General features: G+C 31.9%; 1 protein-coding gene across 1 annotated transcript; it reads right to left on the bottom strand.

Moving 5' to 3' along the window:
- Positions 1 to 2,060: 2,060 nt before the first annotated feature.
- LOC100242955 (protein NRT1/ PTR FAMILY 5.4-like) lies at positions 2,061 to 16,592 on the bottom strand. Its single transcript, XM_002265865.3, has 5 exons — positions 16,500 to 16,592; positions 8,905 to 9,025; positions 7,352 to 7,569; positions 4,091 to 4,602; positions 2,061 to 2,928 (listed from the first exon to the last, which is right to left on the bottom strand). Exons 1-5 carry the CDS (start codon positions 16,590 to 16,592, stop codon positions 2,061 to 2,063), a joined length of 1,812 nt encoding a protein of 603 aa, XP_002265901.3.
- Between the last annotated feature and the right edge of the window lie 1,425 nt (positions 16,593 to 18,017).

Genomic DNA, 18,017 nt, shown 5'->3' with positions numbered 1-18,017 from the left:
GCATGTTTTGAAGTCATTTGATTATTTTGGAGTATATGCAATGTTATCACTTATCCCAAACTCTAAGGGTTTTCCATTAAGTATGCATGCTAACTTTTAAGAAATTTAGGATAGGGTTTTTGCTTGGTAAAAGAGGCTCTCAAATATTTTTACTTCTTCCTTATGAAGTATTAAGTATTGTAATTAGTTACATTTTTTGTATATACTTGTAGGAAATATTCCTTTGTCTTTGGCTTTGACATGTGTATTGTTTGTTTAAGATATTTTCTCCTATAATACTCCTTTTCAATAATATAGATTTCAACCTCCATGCTCATTTCTCTAAGTGCTGGAATTCCATAATATTCCCTATTCTTTCTGCTCTACTTCTTTTTCTTTCTTGTTTGCAATTCAATCTTAGTATTAGAGCCAAAGATGTCCACCACAACTTCTATTATAGCAACCCTAACTACAAATCCCTAAAATTGCCTAAACCAATTACTCATCTCTTTCTTAGCCACTCACCATCAAACTTGATGAGATGAATTTGCTACTTTGGATAAATCAAATTCTGAATGTGATAATAGCCAATAGGTTGGAGGATTTCATTGGGGGAGAGACACCTATACCAGCTAAATTTTTGGATGATATATGCCCAACTACAAATTAACCTACTCTTCATTCAATGGGAACAAATAAATAGACTCGTCATAAGCTGGATCTATTCTTCACTAACTCCTGCCATAGTGGGAAGAATTGTAGAATACAAGATTGCTTGGGAAATATGGGAAGCTCTTAAAAGAGTCTATCAATCTCCTTCAATTATTACTATCTTGGGGTTGAACTCGCAATCATAGGATTAAAAAGAAAGGAAGGTATCACCATTTTCTGAGTATATTTGTTGGTATTAAGGAAGTTTATGATAAGTATTCTGATATGGGTAAGCCATTATCTTATAGAAATAAACTCATGTATATTCTGAATGGAATATTAAGTGAGGAATATGATGCTAAATCTTCCAATTAGACTCACCATGATGGGGTTTATTCGCTTTTTTTTTTTTTTTCTCTCAATAAACTATGCATTGTATCCTATAGAGTGACCATCAAATGTAACTTTCCCGTAGTGACTCATTTCTTTGTTTTTTCAATCCCAACTTTTATTTCATTCTCTTATTCATAACAAATCTTCATAGCACCAATCTTGCATTTCCAAATTTCCTTTTCTAAACTCCTTTCATTATGCCATATCCAATCCTTAAAGCGAGAGTCCCTATGGTTCAACACCCAACTCACTGGGTTAAATGAATTATTACTTGCAATTGTCAAACCTATACTAATTAGGGTGAACACACGATGCAATATCTAATTAGTTCAAGCAACAACCTTGAGACAAGTTATGTTGAGGAGCTTAGATCGATGTCTTCCATTTTTTGGGTTTGCTATGAAAATTAGGGAAGTCAAAATGAAATGTTGAGTGTGAGGAAACATTCTAGAAGTTAAAGGAGTACCTTACTACTCTCTTAATTTTGTCCCATCCAAGTGGAGATGGATTTATCATTGTGTTAAGCTATTTTGGCACACACGGTGAGTGCCATTATGCATACTCTTTGTAAATTAGATTATTTAATTACAAATAATGTTTGAAGTAGGGGTATAAAAAATCTAAGAAATTATCATTATTTTTTAAAATCAACCATTATTAAATAAATCATTATATCATCTGGTATAAATTCCTAATTAAGTGAATCATTATATTATCTAATACCAATTTCTAATATTTTCATTTTCAATTTTGTTCAAAGGAAATACTCTTATTTTTATGTGTTAGCTAAATAAGCAGCAAATATAAGCATTCACAATAATAATTTTTTTCTTTTACATTTTACTTTTAATTTTCATGTCTAACATGATATTCATATCCACCACACAGAAGAAAGCCATGCAAATTAAGGACAGAAATACCAAATAAGGAAAGAAACAAACAAATTACGTAGATACTATATTGAACTATCAATTTTCCTAAAAGTTTAATTTTATAGAATTTGAACTCAATATGCATATCATGTTCCTTAAGAGTTTCTACTCTACACGAGAGAGCTTTTGTTCTTCCTTCTGATTTGGATCATCCCACTCAAGTTTTTTGTACACAAAACCCATGGTAGCCCAGATGAAAAAACACAAATTCAAACCACCCAAACCAGCCAACACCCAATAGAAGTAATCCAAGTGAGCCCGATTAAGATTGCTTCCCAACCATTCATCACCCGCCCTTGAGGTTATAGCCTGCAGAATAGATATAATAGCACTACTCAGAAAGTTTCCCACCCCTAATGTACTATTAGAAGCAGCTGCCCCCATGCTTCTCAGCTCATCTGGAATTTGATCATAGAAAAGTTGCTGCATCCCAACAACGAAGAAAACTGCGCCTACTCCAGTAATTATGTACTGTGGGAGTAACCAAAACACCCTCATTGGAACAATTGATTTTGGTGAATCCATGATCCCATGGTCTCTTGCAATGCTGATCCTTTTAGCTTCCACTAGAGCTGCTGCAACCATGGAAAATGTGGATAAAAAAAGGCCAATTCCCATCCTTTGTAGAGTTGTCATCCCTGAGGGGAGTCCAGTTACTTTTCTGGCAATTGGGACGAGGACTCGATCGTAGAGCGGTATGAAAACGATGGCTGCGAAAGCTACGTTTACTTGAAGTGTTGCAGGGGGGATGTTGAAGGATCCTACTGTTCTTACTGTGGTGCTCCCTTGCTTGGTGAAGTAAGTAGCGGTTTGTGAAAAAAGTATGGCAAATGGCAAGCAAGCGAACCATATGGGGACTAGGCGTAGGAGAAGTTTCACTTCCTCAACTTGGTTTACTGAACACAGCCTCCAACAATTTCTGGTTTTGTTCGAATCATCTATCTCATCAATGATAGCCGCCTTGTCCAAAAATCTGCATTTTCAACCTCAGTGAAGATATAACATATAGGGTACCATAAATTTCAGGAATAGTAAAGTAGAAGAAAACAATTTTGAAAAATAGTTTGAAAAATAATTTTTGATATTTTATATAATAAAAGTCTATTTGAAAACTTGAGGTATTTTAATTTATTTTTTATGTTTTTAAATATGTTTTAAAAATAAATTTTAAGTGTAATATTTTATTTTTAATCATTCTTTATATACGTATTTGTATATATTTATACAATTATTTTTTGAAACAAAACTCAGAAAACAAATGAAAATAATTAAAGACTTGTTTGGTAACTATTTTCAAAAATAGTTTTTTGATATACGCCCAGAATAAAAAAAGAAAGTAAAACTGTTTACCAACTAAAAAACAAATTTTTTTCTTAAAAACACAAAATAAAGTATTTACAAATAACATGTTTTCGCTTATTTTCTCATATAATTATACAAATATAGAAAATAATTAAAAATAAAGTATTAAATATAAAAGTCATCTCTAAAACATATTTAAAAATATAAAAAATGAGTTAAAAATATTTCAAATTCTCAAACAAACATTTGTTATATAAAATATCATACAACAATTTTCAATAACCGTTCTCAAAAGCTATTTTTCAAAACCATTTTAAAAAATAGTTACCAACTAGAACTTAATGTATATTTTCTAAAAACCTTGGGTCGGTTTAGCCATATTTTTTTTTAACTTGTTTTTTAAAACTGTTTTTAAATTAAAGAATAAAAAACGGTTTTTTAAAACAAGTTTCAAAAAACATGATCAAATAGACCTATAGAGTGTGTATTTCTATTACTTTTAAAAACTGGTAAAAACAATTTTTACTTGTTTTTTAAAAATTATTTTCTACACTTTGTTTTTAAAAACTAGAAATGAAAAACAATAACAAAAAAGTGTTATGAATTTTAAAAAAATATTTTCTGTTTTTAAAAATAGAAAACTATTTTTAAAAACTCTTGTCAAACAGGCTCCCAGTTTTTCTATTATGTTATTGTCAAACTTATGTTCTAGGGAAAAGAAATAATTTTTTAAAAACGGTTATTACATAGGATTTAAGTCTTCTTACAAAAATATAACATTAACAATGATAAAGAAAAAGGAGAGAAAAATAAAGGAATAAAAGAATTTGAACCTGTACTGGTTTGTTCGAGCCAAAATCTGAACGCTAGTTTGACCCTCCACATGATCATGATAAACCTTATAGCCATCGGACGTCTCATCCAAGCTTCGCTTTTTAGTAGCAGCTACAAACACCTGAACCACCCTAACAAAGGGGCTGCTCGCCACCTTTTGTCGTCGTCGGTAAGTTGGGATTCCACACAAAAACACCACCAGTGCCACTGCAATGGCACCCGCTAGGATCCCAAAGCCTGGCCCCCACCCAATGTTGTCTTGGACGTAAACCACCACTATTATGGCGACGGAGCCACCAACCTCTATTCCGAAAAACCACCAGTTGAAGAATGAGACCTTGGCAATCTTCTCCTCGGGGATATTTTCATCGAATTGATCGGCTGCGAAGGTCTGGACACATGGCTTATGGCCACCTAGCCCAATGGTTAGTATGTAAAGTGAAACGAAGAAGGCTGCTGCACTGCGCTGAAGTGAAGCTACTGAGACTGATAGGGCTAACAGAACAGCTCCCTGTTGATTTCAAGAGACATTAACGAAAGATTCATGGGCAAAGCAGTATTATTTTCCACTAAAAAGATTTTAAAAATGAATAATTAATTTTATTACCACTAAACATAACAAAGATGACAACCATGTTTCTTGAAACTTTTGGTCAAGCATAGTGATATGTTTTTGGAGTATACTACCTTTGGGCAAAACTTGCGGCTCAAAACCCAATGCCTGAAAACCCCAGGCACGCATCCCAAGACACAAAACCCGAGGCACGAAACCCGAGGGCCAAGGCCTTAAACATGAGGTGCAAATCCCAAGATGCGAAACCCAAGGCTTGAAACTGATACAAGATTTTCACATTCTTTTTAATTTTATAAATGTGTTTTAAAGTTATGAAGGTCTTTTAGGGCTGAAACATTCGATATCACTGGAGTTAAAAACATAAAAAGTATAGTTCTTTGGTGAAACTCTATGTACCAATTGACTAGCTAGACACATAAAAAGTCTAGTTTATTTCTACATCCTTGTAAAGGTGTAAAACATAAAGATTTCATATGTATACTTTTATCGATCAAAGTTTACATAAAATAAATAAATAAATAAATAATCATTTTATTATACCATACAAAATATTACACAAGTCAAAATATATATATATAAATACAAGTATTTTGTCTTCAACCATCTTACTTAAACCCTTGCTTCACTGGTATCCCCTGTTATTCCCTACGTCTTTACTACATATAAACTGTACATATCCATTTCCATGTCTCAACGGTTTCTCTTATGCGTTTATAATCTAAAATATTTTCTAAAGATATTCCTAATAATTTTATAATCTAAAATAATTTTTTTAAACCAAATATAGTTTTAATAAATCTATTTTTACAACTTCCATAAATAGTGCACTATTTGGAACAAACTTGTTAATGATCATGACAAAAGTCGCCTAACTACCTAGCAGTGGATATAGAAATGGAAGTGTTGCAACTCATCATTAAACATATTTTCCTAGTAGCCAACTAATTTGTCATTCTCAAAAAAATAAAAAATAAATAAATAAATAAATAAAAACCATTTAGGTTATGTTTGGTTTCTGAAAAAATTTGAGAAAAAATGTGAGGGAAAGAAAATAAAGGGGAAAATATAAAATAAAATATAAAAAAATTAAAAATATATGTAAATAAATTATTTTTAGATGTTTCTTCCAACTCATTTTATTTATTTTTCTCTATTATATAAAGATTAAATAAGTTTAAATACATATATTTTTAACTAATTTTAATTATATTTATTTTTCTTTTATATTTTTCATAGTAAAATCAGCCATGAAAAAAATCATTTGTCTTAATATTTTTATCCTTTTCTTAATATTTTCCAGAACCAAACATCTCCTCTATTTCTAATATGGTCCAAGGTTTTGACCTAACTGATTAATCAAAATAATAAATGACAAAAATGTCCTCACATGATATAAGGGAAAACAATGTATTTAAAAAAAAAAAAAAAAATTCCTCATCCTTCTTCCCTATTTTCTTCTTCCTAAACAGCATCATGCAACTACAACACCATGGCCACTACCTTAGGATGCTCCAAGAAAAAAGAATGAAAAGCAAATACAAAATCCTAAATACACCTTAAATCAAGCAAATTTATTTTCAGTCATGTAACAATAGAAAATAAATTAATAAACCACAACATATATTTACACAAGTAACATTATATAAGTAAAAAAAATTATTATCTTTTTTCTATTGATAATACATTTCATAGCAGTTTAATCAAAGGAGAAAATATCAAAATTTTTCAAATTTCAATAATTGCATTTTACGGAAATATAAAATACATCAAAAATAAATAAAATTGATGAGATAAAAATTGATCAAAATTTATAATATTGATGTGGAGTTCAAAATTTAATTTTGTTGAAATACCAATACTTTAGACAAATAACATTACAATGCTTCAATTTAATACTAAAATGAGGATTGATGTAGTTAGTGATACCATAATAGAAAATTTGCATAATATTGATTATAAATATGAATAAAACGGAAATATATCTTTGAAGAAACATAATAAATGTAATAATAAAATATGCACCTATAACAAAAAAAGTGAATATTGAATATTAATACATATAAGAGAATTTCTGAGGATATTATTATAATGGCTTTTATATTTTCAATATTTTTTGTATTTATGAATAAAGGCAACTAAAAGTTACAATTATTATTATTATTATTATTATTATTATTATTAGTTTAAAAAGGGAAAACTTTTTTTTGATTCATTACCTTGAAAATATATCCAAAAAGAATCTCAAATTTATAAATTAGTTTTACCTTCATCTATTAAAAAATATTTTAAAATACAGACATTTATTTTCTAAAATTGTCATTTTTATTTGTTACTTCAATAACATTAATTAACAAGTAGACACCTAATGTTTAATTGTAAAAAACCGATCTCGTTTTTAGTTATTTTAGGAAATAATTATCTCACTTATGAAAAAGTTTATCTATTTTAAAATATCTTTAAATGGATAAAGATAAAAATATATAAAATTAAGGAATTTTTTTCTATATATTTTCAAAATAGTGAGTTCGTGACCCACTTTTCCCTTTTAGAAACTAATCATGATACCATAATAATATAATTTATTTAGTATCAGATATATCATAGGCAAATAAGACTTGGTACAAGACAAGTCTTACTATTTTCACTTATTCATTTCAGGATATGAAAAAGAAAATGATGGACCTACCAGGAGATAAATGACGGAAGCTATGATAATGGTCTTAAATCGACCCAAGTAAGAATCCGCTACAGCAGCTCCAAATATGGGGAGGATCATAGAGACACCAACCCAGGTATTCACATTCTTAGCGGCCGTGCTAATGGTCTGACCAAGAACATTTGTGAAGTAGGTGACAAGGTTCCCCAACACTCCATAGAATGTAAATCTCTCTGCAATTTCCACAACTGCATCCACCATTCTCATTAACTTATAAATTAATATCTTGTGACCAATTAAGAGTGTGTTCAACATGATTTTAGGAAATATTTCTAATATTTCTTATACTTGAGTGATAAAAACTTTAGGTTAAAAACATTTTCTCGAATTACTGTCAAACTGACTTAAAGTCAGGTTAACAATGTTTTTAAAAAGCATTTTTACTGTATAAAAAAATGTTTTTAAAGAAATATTAGATATTTAATAAAACTTTCAAAACATTTTTAAAAGGTTAAAAAATCATTCATAATATTTTTTGAATAAGCATTTGAAAAAGTATTTCAACTAGAAATAACATCAAGCACACTTTAAAAATCCGTTCGATAGGCATTTGACGAAGCCCTTCTAACGTTTTTCTAACACTTGAAATTTTTATTAAAAGAGTTATTTTTAAGTACTACAAAGACTAAGATTATGTTTGGTTTCTGAAAAATATCAAAGAAAAAAAAATGTTAAAAAATGATTTTCTTATGTTTGGTTGTTTTATAAAAATTATCAAAGAAAATTAAATATAATTTAAATTAATTAAAATTTTATATATTTTAAAATTATTTAACCTTTATACGGAAGAATTAAAAGAAATAAAATAATTTTTTGTAATATATAAAAATAATTTATTGACTTTAAATCCATTTTTATTTTTCTTTACTTTTTCTTTCATTCCACTTTTCTTTTTCTTTTTCTTTTTTTCGTTTTTTTTACATTTTCCTTCAAACTTTTTGACAACTAAACATAGCCTAAAAGTCCATTTGGCAGTGATTATATAAAATATTTTTTATCCTTAAAAGCATTTAAAAAAATAAGTGTTTGACAAAATTTAAGAAACACTTTTAAAAATATGAAAAATCATTTATAGTGTCACTCGTAGTGTTTTATGGAGAAAGACTCTTAAAAAACACTTTTAGATAAAATATTTTTACTAAAAACACTTCGAGTATAAATATTATAAGAGTGCATTTGAAAGTGATTTTAGAAAGCGTTTCTAATATTTTTAACACTTAAATGATAAAAGTTTTTAAATATTAAAAATGTTTTCTTTAATCACTATCAAACGGGCTTTAAGAATGTATTTGGTAGTGATTTTAAAAAATCTTTTTTATCTTTTCTAACAATTGAAACATAAAAAATTAAAAAAATTAAAAAAAATAAATAAATGTCAAAAAACCGAGAAACATTTTTGAAAATCACTACCAGACGTTATGTAACAAACACACTCTAAAATCACATCCTAACAATGAACGAAAATAAGGTTAAATGAGCCTTGGAAATGATGGAGACTAAAGAGATCTATAATTGGGTCTTACGTATGATGAAAGCGGCTGATTTCCAACCACCCTTTGAGGGTCTCTTTTTGGTGGACACTTCATTCTCTTCATGCCCATCAACAATATTAAGTGAAGCCATAGAACTATCCATTGAAGAATACTGAACACCCTCAAGTCAAAAGGAGGCTATAGGAGGGAGACAATACCACACATGTGGGTTGACATAAAATTTATGCTCATCTTATATTGGATCTTTTTTTGGTAGAGCTATGTATTTGGAAAGATAATTTAAAGAAAATATTAGGCGTTCCATTTATGTAGAATAATTGTCCTATAACATTTATGATATTAGAGTAATAAAGGAAAATGGGGAGTATAAGGACGGCATCTTTGCTAAATATGTAGGATAATTGTCCTATAACATTTATGATATTAAAGTAATAAAGGAAAATGGGCCGGGAATATAAGGACAATCTTTGCTATATATAGATTTTTTTTTTTTTTTTTTTTTTGGCGTTTGTATAAACTTGAAAACAAAGATATTTTTGTAGAAAATTTTGAAGAAAAGAAAATAAAAAATATAAAAAAAAATACAAAATTTTCTCTTATTTAATTGTTTGATAAAAAAAATAAGTTAAAGGCAATTAAATATCTAAATAATTCACTTTCATTATTTAATTGTTAAAATAAGGAATGAAAGAAAAATAAAATAAGTATTTAAAACATAAATAGAAATATTTGTGTCAAAGGAAAAATATTTTCCATTTTGCAATTATAAATATAGCCTCAAATGTACCAAAATACCCTTCATTTTTTATTTTATTTTTTATAAAAAAAAGTGCTTTGATGTGAAATGGATATACAAAATTTGGTGGAGGGTATTTTTGTCCAAAAAATATTATTCTTCTTGTCTTGAAATATAGAGATCAATTTTGCAATATAGAATAATATCTCAATAACTAAGATTTTGAAAATAAGAGCAACTCCAAATCATGGCATTTCTTAAAAAATGGAACTATTGGAATCGTGATCCTAGTCCTAATCCTATTGAAATAATTTATATTATTTTAAATTTTTGTTTCTATTAGAAATTAAGTTGGTGGGAAAAACATTTTAAGATTCTGATTAACAAGTATCGTGTTCACCCTACTCCACTCAATCCCTCCACAACGAGGAGCCATAGGCATTGACCTAAGGCTTATATTGGCACTATTCGTGCTTCTCACAAAAACTCATCATTAGTACGGGTTGTACACACATTTTAGCATGATGTTGCCAACAAAAGGGTGCGCCAACATGCTACCTTTATCATTGATGAGTGTCATGCCACTTCCACCAAAATCTATCCCTCCCCAAATAGAGTCCCCTGCCACCCAATGGTGATTTGTGTGGGCATTAAGAATAGATGAGTAGGTATGCCTATATCGGTTCTACTAGGGCTTCACTCAATGCTTCCATGTGCTTGTTAGGATCTATTTCTCAATGAGTTGTGGTTCATCTTGTGATGTTGTGTTGAAGTGAACCTAATCTCGCGTAAGTGGTGGTGTCTGGGTCGTGTGGGCTGGTAGGCTCCATGTTCATGCAATGAACTACCACCACATGTCCCCATTCATTTCTACTTCAAGCACTTCAACAAACCTTGGGCGTAAACTATGGTTTTTTGTGTTGCTAGCATAACGAATGGAATTATTGCCCCAAAGGTTTCTTGTTTTCACCTAGCTCCACTCAAGTGGTGTGAGTAGACCTCAAAAATAGTGATTGTGTTCCATACTCACCCCATGCACTCAAGGGGTGGAGCATGGCCCATGGTTGTTGTTTGTGCTCTTGGATGCAGAACTTTAAATAGGCATAAGATCCATTATCTTAAACTTGATCGAGCTAAGCGTTTGTCACTAGACATGTATTGGTTGTGGTGCCCTCCTTTCCCGCCTTGCAGCTCAACTAGGCATGTAGTACAAGTATCATATTGGAATACTACCTGGTTGATCCTACTAGTATTCATACACTTGTCTTAAAGATTAAGTGTTAGAGTTTGGTGACTCGAATTCCTTTTGGTCCAACCTGAAAAAGTTTGCGGTATGACATATGTGGTGAAAGTAAAATTATGAGATTTTTTGGGGGTTTGTGTTAGTAGCAAAGGTCTCATGCTTAATGTTTATAACTCTTGCATGTGTGTGTGTGTGTGTGTGTGATAATGTATAGTTTTAAGGTTATGATGATGATTATGTTTCTACTATAGTCACTCACAACTTCTCTCTTATACCAATTTTTGACATAGTAAATCTTCTTCTCCTCTGTCCGTGGTTTTTCCTGTCTAAGGTTTTCCACCTAAATCTGTGTGTTCTTATTCAATTTTTCTTATGCCTTATTCTTGTTATTTCGTAATAAACTAGTATCAGAGCATGTTAGGCTTGATCTCGACAATGGAAACTATGAAAACACGATATTCTGCTTTTAGATCGCAACACTATATTTTCGCTATGGTAGGTCAAGATGCAGGTTGTGCTCACGCAGATAGATTAGGATGATGCATTGTTAGGGTTTGATAAGATGCCCTCATCATGGACACCGAAGGAAAAACAATGTAGGGATCGAAAGGCCCTATCTCAAACTCATCTTCTTCTATCAAATCAAATTCTATAGGACATTTTGAAGAAGAAAATTGTCATTACGTTGTGGTTAAAGTTGGAGCAATTGTGCATGACGAAAAGTCTAACTAGTAAGTTGCATCTAAAGCAACAAATGTATCCTCACCATATAACAAAATATACATCTTTAGAAGATCACTTAACTATCTTTAAGGAAATTGTCTCTGATCTAGAAACCATGGAGGTTAAATACAATGAAGAAAATTTAGGGTTGATTTTATTGTGTTCACTGCCCTCTTCATTAGTGAACATAAGAAAGGAATTATGGTGGTGATGTGAGAAGCAGATCAAAATCTAGTAATAAAGACAAAACTTACAAGCATTGCAAGAAAAAAGAACACATCAAATCTGAATGCTATAAGTTGCAGAATAAGAATAAGAAAGTTGTTGCTAATTAGAAAGGAAAACAACCAAAAAATTCTGGTAAAGCCAATCTTTCATAAAATGACTACAATGATGGAGAACTCCTAATTATTTATTATGATGACTCCAAACCTTGCGAGGATTGGATTCTTGATACAAGTTGCACGTTTCATGTGTCCTAATCGGGACCGGTTTTCAACATATGAAACAACGTCTAAAGGTGTTATGTCGATAAGAAATAATGCATCTTTTAAGATAGTTGGTATTGAAACGGGTAGAATTAAAATGTTTGATGGGGTTGTCAGGACACTTGGTGATGTGAGACACATCCCAGATTCAAAGAGGAATCTTATATCTTTAAATACTCTTGATTCAAGAAGGTACAAATACACTTGTGAAGATGGAGTCCTAAAGGCTAGCAAAGGTGTTCTTGTTGTGATGAAATGGTAGAAAAGATCTGCCAAATTATGTCTTATAGGGTTCTACGATTACAGGTGATACAGTTATTGCTACTCCTTCCTTATCAAATGGTGATGTTACTGGACTCTAGCATATGCGTCTTGGGCATATGAGTGAGAATGGGATGGCTGAACTGAGCAGAAGAGGGCTTCTTAATGGTTAGAGTATTAGTAAACTAAAGTTCTATGAGGATTGCATTTTTGGGAAGCAAAAAATAGTAAATTCCCAAAGGGGACACTCGATTATATACATTCTGATCTCTAGGGACCATCTAGGAAGCCTTCTAAGGGATGTGCTAACTATATGCTGACTATCATTGATGATTTTTCCAGAAAAGTTTGGATGATCTTCTTAAAGCAAAAAAGTGATGTGTTAACTACATTCAAGGAGTGGAAGACTATGATTGAGAGGCAAACAAGGAAGCAAGTAAAACGTCTATGCACTTATAATGGCTTGGAGTTTGTTCTTATGAGTTTAATGTTCTATGCGAGTGAGAAGGAATTGTGAGGCATCATACTATTCGTCATACTCTGCAGCAAAACTAATGCGAACCTCAATCGACACGCTTTGAGACCCAACAAACAGTATTGGAATAATTGCCCAAGAAAGCTAAAATAAATTTATTACACCTTCATCTTCCTTTGGGCCAAGCTTGGAATGTCCTACGTTAGAATCAGCCAAAATCTCTTGAATTAGCCCATTAAGTGCTTCTTTGATCTTCTTGAATCTTGTTTTAGTAATAGGCCCAACTGGAACATGCAATGGATCCTTGAATGCTTGTTGATTCTCATCAAAAATAGTGTGGCAGAGCAAATGAATAAGACTTTGATGGAGAAAGTACATTGTATGCTCTCTAATGTTGATTTACCTAAGTCTTTTTGGGTTGAAGCTGCTTCTACAGCTTGTTTCCTTATTAATCATTCTCCCTCAACTGCTATTGACAAAAGAACTCCACAAGAGGTATGGTATGGTACTCCTACTAGCTATTCTAATTTGAAGATGTTTAGATGTCTTGCCTATGCTTATGTTGATGATGGAAAATTGGAACCTAGATTTATAAAGTGTGTTTTTCTTGGCTATAAGTCTGGTGTTAAGGGATATAAGTTATGGTGTTCAAAAACCAATAAAGTGATAGTCAATAGAGATGTTATTTTTTATAAAACTAGTATCTTTCATGACTCAACTTCTAAAGATTCTTGTGATAAAAAGCAATAGAAATCAAGCACATAGGTGGAGTTTGAGATTGGTTCAAGATCTTTACCAAAGTCTACATCTCAATCTAGTTCAGAAATGCATAATGGTGTTGCTTCCTCACTACCACTAGTACCACCACATTATTCTATTGCTAAAGACAGACCTAGAAAAGATATTAAACCTCCAAAAAGGTATGTTGAGGCTAATTTGGTTGTTTATGCCTTAAATGTGGTCAAATGTATTGATTCCAGTGAAGAACCTTCTACCTACTCCGAGGCAATTAGTTGTCACGACTCTAGCAAATGGATTATTGCAATGTAAAAAGAGATGGAATTGCTTCATAAGAATGGCATATGAGACTTAGTAAGACAACCTAAAGGTAAAAAGGTTATTTGTTGCAAATGGGTGTTCAAAAGGAAAAAAAGAATACTGGGAGTTAAAGAAGTCAAGTATAAGGTAAGATTAGTTGCAAAGGGCTACAGTCAGGTTCCAGGTGTAGACTTCACTTACCTGTTTTCTCCAGTTGTAAAGCATAATTCGATTTGAGCTTTTCTTAGTATTGTGGTCATGCACGATTTTTAGCTTGAGTAGTTGGATGTGAAGACAATGTGCTTACATGGAAAACTTGATGAGGACATCTACATGTAGCAATCAAAGGGTTTTAGTCTCAAGAAGGGAGGATTATATGTGCTTACTAAAAAAAAATCTTTTTATGGCCTAAAATAGTAGTCGCCCAAACAATGGTATAAGATGTTTAACTTATTTATGACTACTCATGATTTCAAAAGAAGCAGTTATGACAGTTATGTCTACTTTAAGAAGAGTGATGATGGTTCATTTGTATATCTACTCTAATATGTTGATGATATGTTAATAGCAGCCAAGAATAAGGAAGAGATAAGAAATGTCAAAGTCTAGCTTAGTAAGGAGTTTGAGATGAAAGACTTAGGAGCGACAAAACAAAAAAAAAACTTGGAAAGGAGATTCTAGGATATAGAAAGGTAGGTAAATTATATCTAAGTTAGAAATGGTACATTGAGAAAGTTCTTTATAGGTTAAATATGCAAAATGCCAAACTTGTTAGTACTCCTTTAATAACTCATTTCAAACTTTCAGCTGCTTTATCTCCATAATCAGATGATGATGTTGATTATATGTCATGAGTTTCATATTATAGTTTAGTGGGGTCCCTCATGTATGTTATGGTTTGTTCACATCCAAATTTATCATATGCAGTCAATTCAGTCAGTACAGTCAGTAGATACATGGCAAATCTTGGTTAAAAACATTGGAAAGAAGTTCAATGGATTTTCAAATACTTGTGTGGCTCTATTGATGTTTTTTTGCATTTTAAGAGAACTAGATATGGAGTCATTGGGTATGTCGATTCTAAATTTTCTAGTGACCTTGATAAAAGAAGGTCTCTTACAGGGTACGTGTTTATTGTTGGTGGTTGTGCTATCAGTTGGAAAGTTACTTACAAACTACAATTGCCTACTACTGAAGCTGAGTACATGGCTATTATAGAGGCTTGTAAGAAAGCTATTTGATTGAAGGGACTACTTGGTGAACTCAAAAAAATTTGCAGATTACCATAGTTTTTTGTGATAGTCAAAGTGTTATTTTCCTCACAAAAGATCAAATGTTTCATGATAGGACAAAACACATTGATGTGTAGTATCATTTTGTGTGTGATATCATTGCTCGTGGTGATATTGTTGTGGGCAAAGTTAGCACCCATGATAATCCTGCTGATATGGTGACCAAGTCACTCCCTCCAGCCAAGTTTAAGCATTACTTGGACTTAGTCACTATTTGTTGTTGAGTTGTCCTGAGGGGTTTGCAGAAAAGGTGAAGATTTTTTTGTTGAAGATTAAAGTTTGTTTTTTCATTTCTTACATTGGAATCCATGTCAAGATGGATATTTTTTTTGGTTTGACTCGAAAAGCTCACGATGTGACATATATGGTGAAGCTAAAATTATGAGATTTTTTTTTTTAGGGTATGTGGTAGTAACAGAGGTCCCATGCTTAATTTTTATTATTCCTGCATATATATATATAATGTATAGTTTTGGGGTTATGATGATGATTATGCTTCTATCGTAGCCGCTCACAACTCCCTCTTCTTGTACCAATTTTTGACATAGTAGATCTTCTTCTCCTTTAGTGTGATTTTTCCCTTCTAAGGTTTTCCATGTAATCTTGTGTGTTATTATTATGTTTTTCTTATTGCCTATTCTCGTTATTTCGTAACATTAAGCATGCAAGTATAAGTATGAACTAGATTAGATTGTGAAACTATAAATGACTTATTAAATCAGCTATAATTTGTTTAATGGTATCTACTACTTGAATAACCATAGTAATTCTAGAGTTAATATATTCAACAAACCCTCAATTTTTAAAAGGAATGCATCTATTAGATAAAAGGTTGATACAAGTTTTTCTTATTGCTATGATAATTCATATAATAACTTGATGGATTGCACGACCATCATACCAACAATGTATCATTCAAATTCTTACCCTATCAATTTTTAATGGTAATGGTGGTGAAATGATGAAGAATTATGGTTTGATTTCAGAGAGAAGCCTGGGAAATGACTACCACATCCAAGGAAGACAACATGTGTGCAAATTACTACATGAAAGGCTTGAAGAGACGCTACGGGCATTTGAAAGTGAGATCTCATTGATCTGATCATGGTACTGCCTTGCATGGTGAAGTAGGTTCTAAGTTGGGCAAACACAATGTTAAATGTCAAGCTACGTACTCAACCATATGGGCATCAGACGGAGTAGAAGGTTCACTTTTTCAACTTGGGTCACTGCCCATAGCTCCAATGATTTCTTGTTTTACTATGAGTCCACATCATCTATGATCATAGCTTTATCCAGGAATTTGCCATTAATGCACATCATATTAGGAAAAGACGTCTGAAAAAAAAGAAGACAAAGTGATAGATACCTGAACTATTTCGTCTGAGCCAAAGTCCCACCCCATTTGGACCATCCACCTGGTCCCCAACCCTTCCATCTTCGGAACGAACACCGTAGCCATCACGTCTCTCATCCACTTATCGTTTTCGCATCGCCACAACGAACACGTGCGCCACCTGAACAAACGGGCTTCCAAGTAGCCCTTGCCGCCAATAAGTCGGGATTCCGATCAAGAACAGACCCAGCGAGGCTGCAACTGTGGCTACAAGGATCGCATATGTTGTGCCCCAACCGATGGAGTCTTGAATGTAAACTACGAGGAGTAAGGACACAAATACACCAGCAACAATGGTAGAATAACACCAGTTGAAAAATGAGCTCTTTGCGGCTTTCTCATCCGGGAAGTCGTTGTTGAACTAGTCGGCAGCGAATGTCTAAACACATGGCTTTATGCCGTCTTCGCCCATGGTCAATATGTAAAGTGTTGAGAAGAAGATTAATGGATTGTGGGGTAGCAAAGCTACTGACACTAACATGGCTAGCAGAAGCATTCCCTGTTCATTTACATCCAACAAAAAAAATAGGGGAAATGCAAAATTAGATTGCTTATACAATTTTTCCAAATGTTCCAAATCTCCTTGGTAGTTTTATACTTCGTCAACTATATGTCTATCGAATTATCAACGAAGTTGTTGGTCCAAGTGATAATTTTCAAATTACTTACTTCCCAAGCATTTAACTATTCTACATATTTTTCCTATTTTTCATTAATAGGTTTGCTTAGAGTGCCAATAATATAATCTCATATCTTTTTACCCTTTAAAAAAAAAAATTCATCATATAATACAAATAATTTTTTCCATCCAATCTCACATTAAAAGATTTAAAGGAATCATCTTATATATTCACCAATCATGACAAATAAACAACCAATAACCACATAAAACAAAGCAAATACAAACCAAAGAAAATGAATATCAAATCAAATAACATAATCAAATAGAAAAAGAACGATGAAAATCACCCACTACAATATCTCACAATCAAATAGATATAATAAAAAAAAGTGTATGAAATTAAACTCTTTTCCATAAAAGCACATATCAAAAGTCTCATTAATAATTGATTTTGCTCTAATGTCATGTTGAAATCCAAAAAAAAAAATTCAAAGAGAAAAAAAAAGAAGAAAATCTAAGATTTCTTATTATAAGTTCTCCTTTAAAATAGGTACAACACTGTTAGAATTTAAATAGACCTAATAAAAAAAAAGGGTTTAATACACTTTGCTCCCTCAACCTATCCCATGTTTTGCACATTGCTCTTTTAGGTTTAAAATCGAACACATTGCACCTCATGCTTCTTAAATTGCAGCACTCTACCTTGATCATTGAACGGTGTTAGTTTTAGTAGATGGAAATATCACATGTTGTGCACGTGACTGATGAATGAAGGGTACATCTGGAAAATCTCAACCCAAAAAAGCCCCACACAAAGAGCTTCGTCTTCGTTCTTCATTCAAAGCCCTAACCCGTCAAAGCCCTAAAAG

This window comes from Vitis vinifera, chromosome 13, assembly GCF_030704535.1.
Source record: "Vitis vinifera cultivar Pinot Noir 40024 chromosome 13, ASM3070453v1".
In the NCBI taxonomy this organism is placed as follows: Eukaryota; Viridiplantae; Streptophyta; class Magnoliopsida; order Vitales; family Vitaceae; genus Vitis; species Vitis vinifera.
Note: the sequence above shows the minus strand (reverse complement) of the source record. Positions and strands in the feature narration are given on the sequence as shown.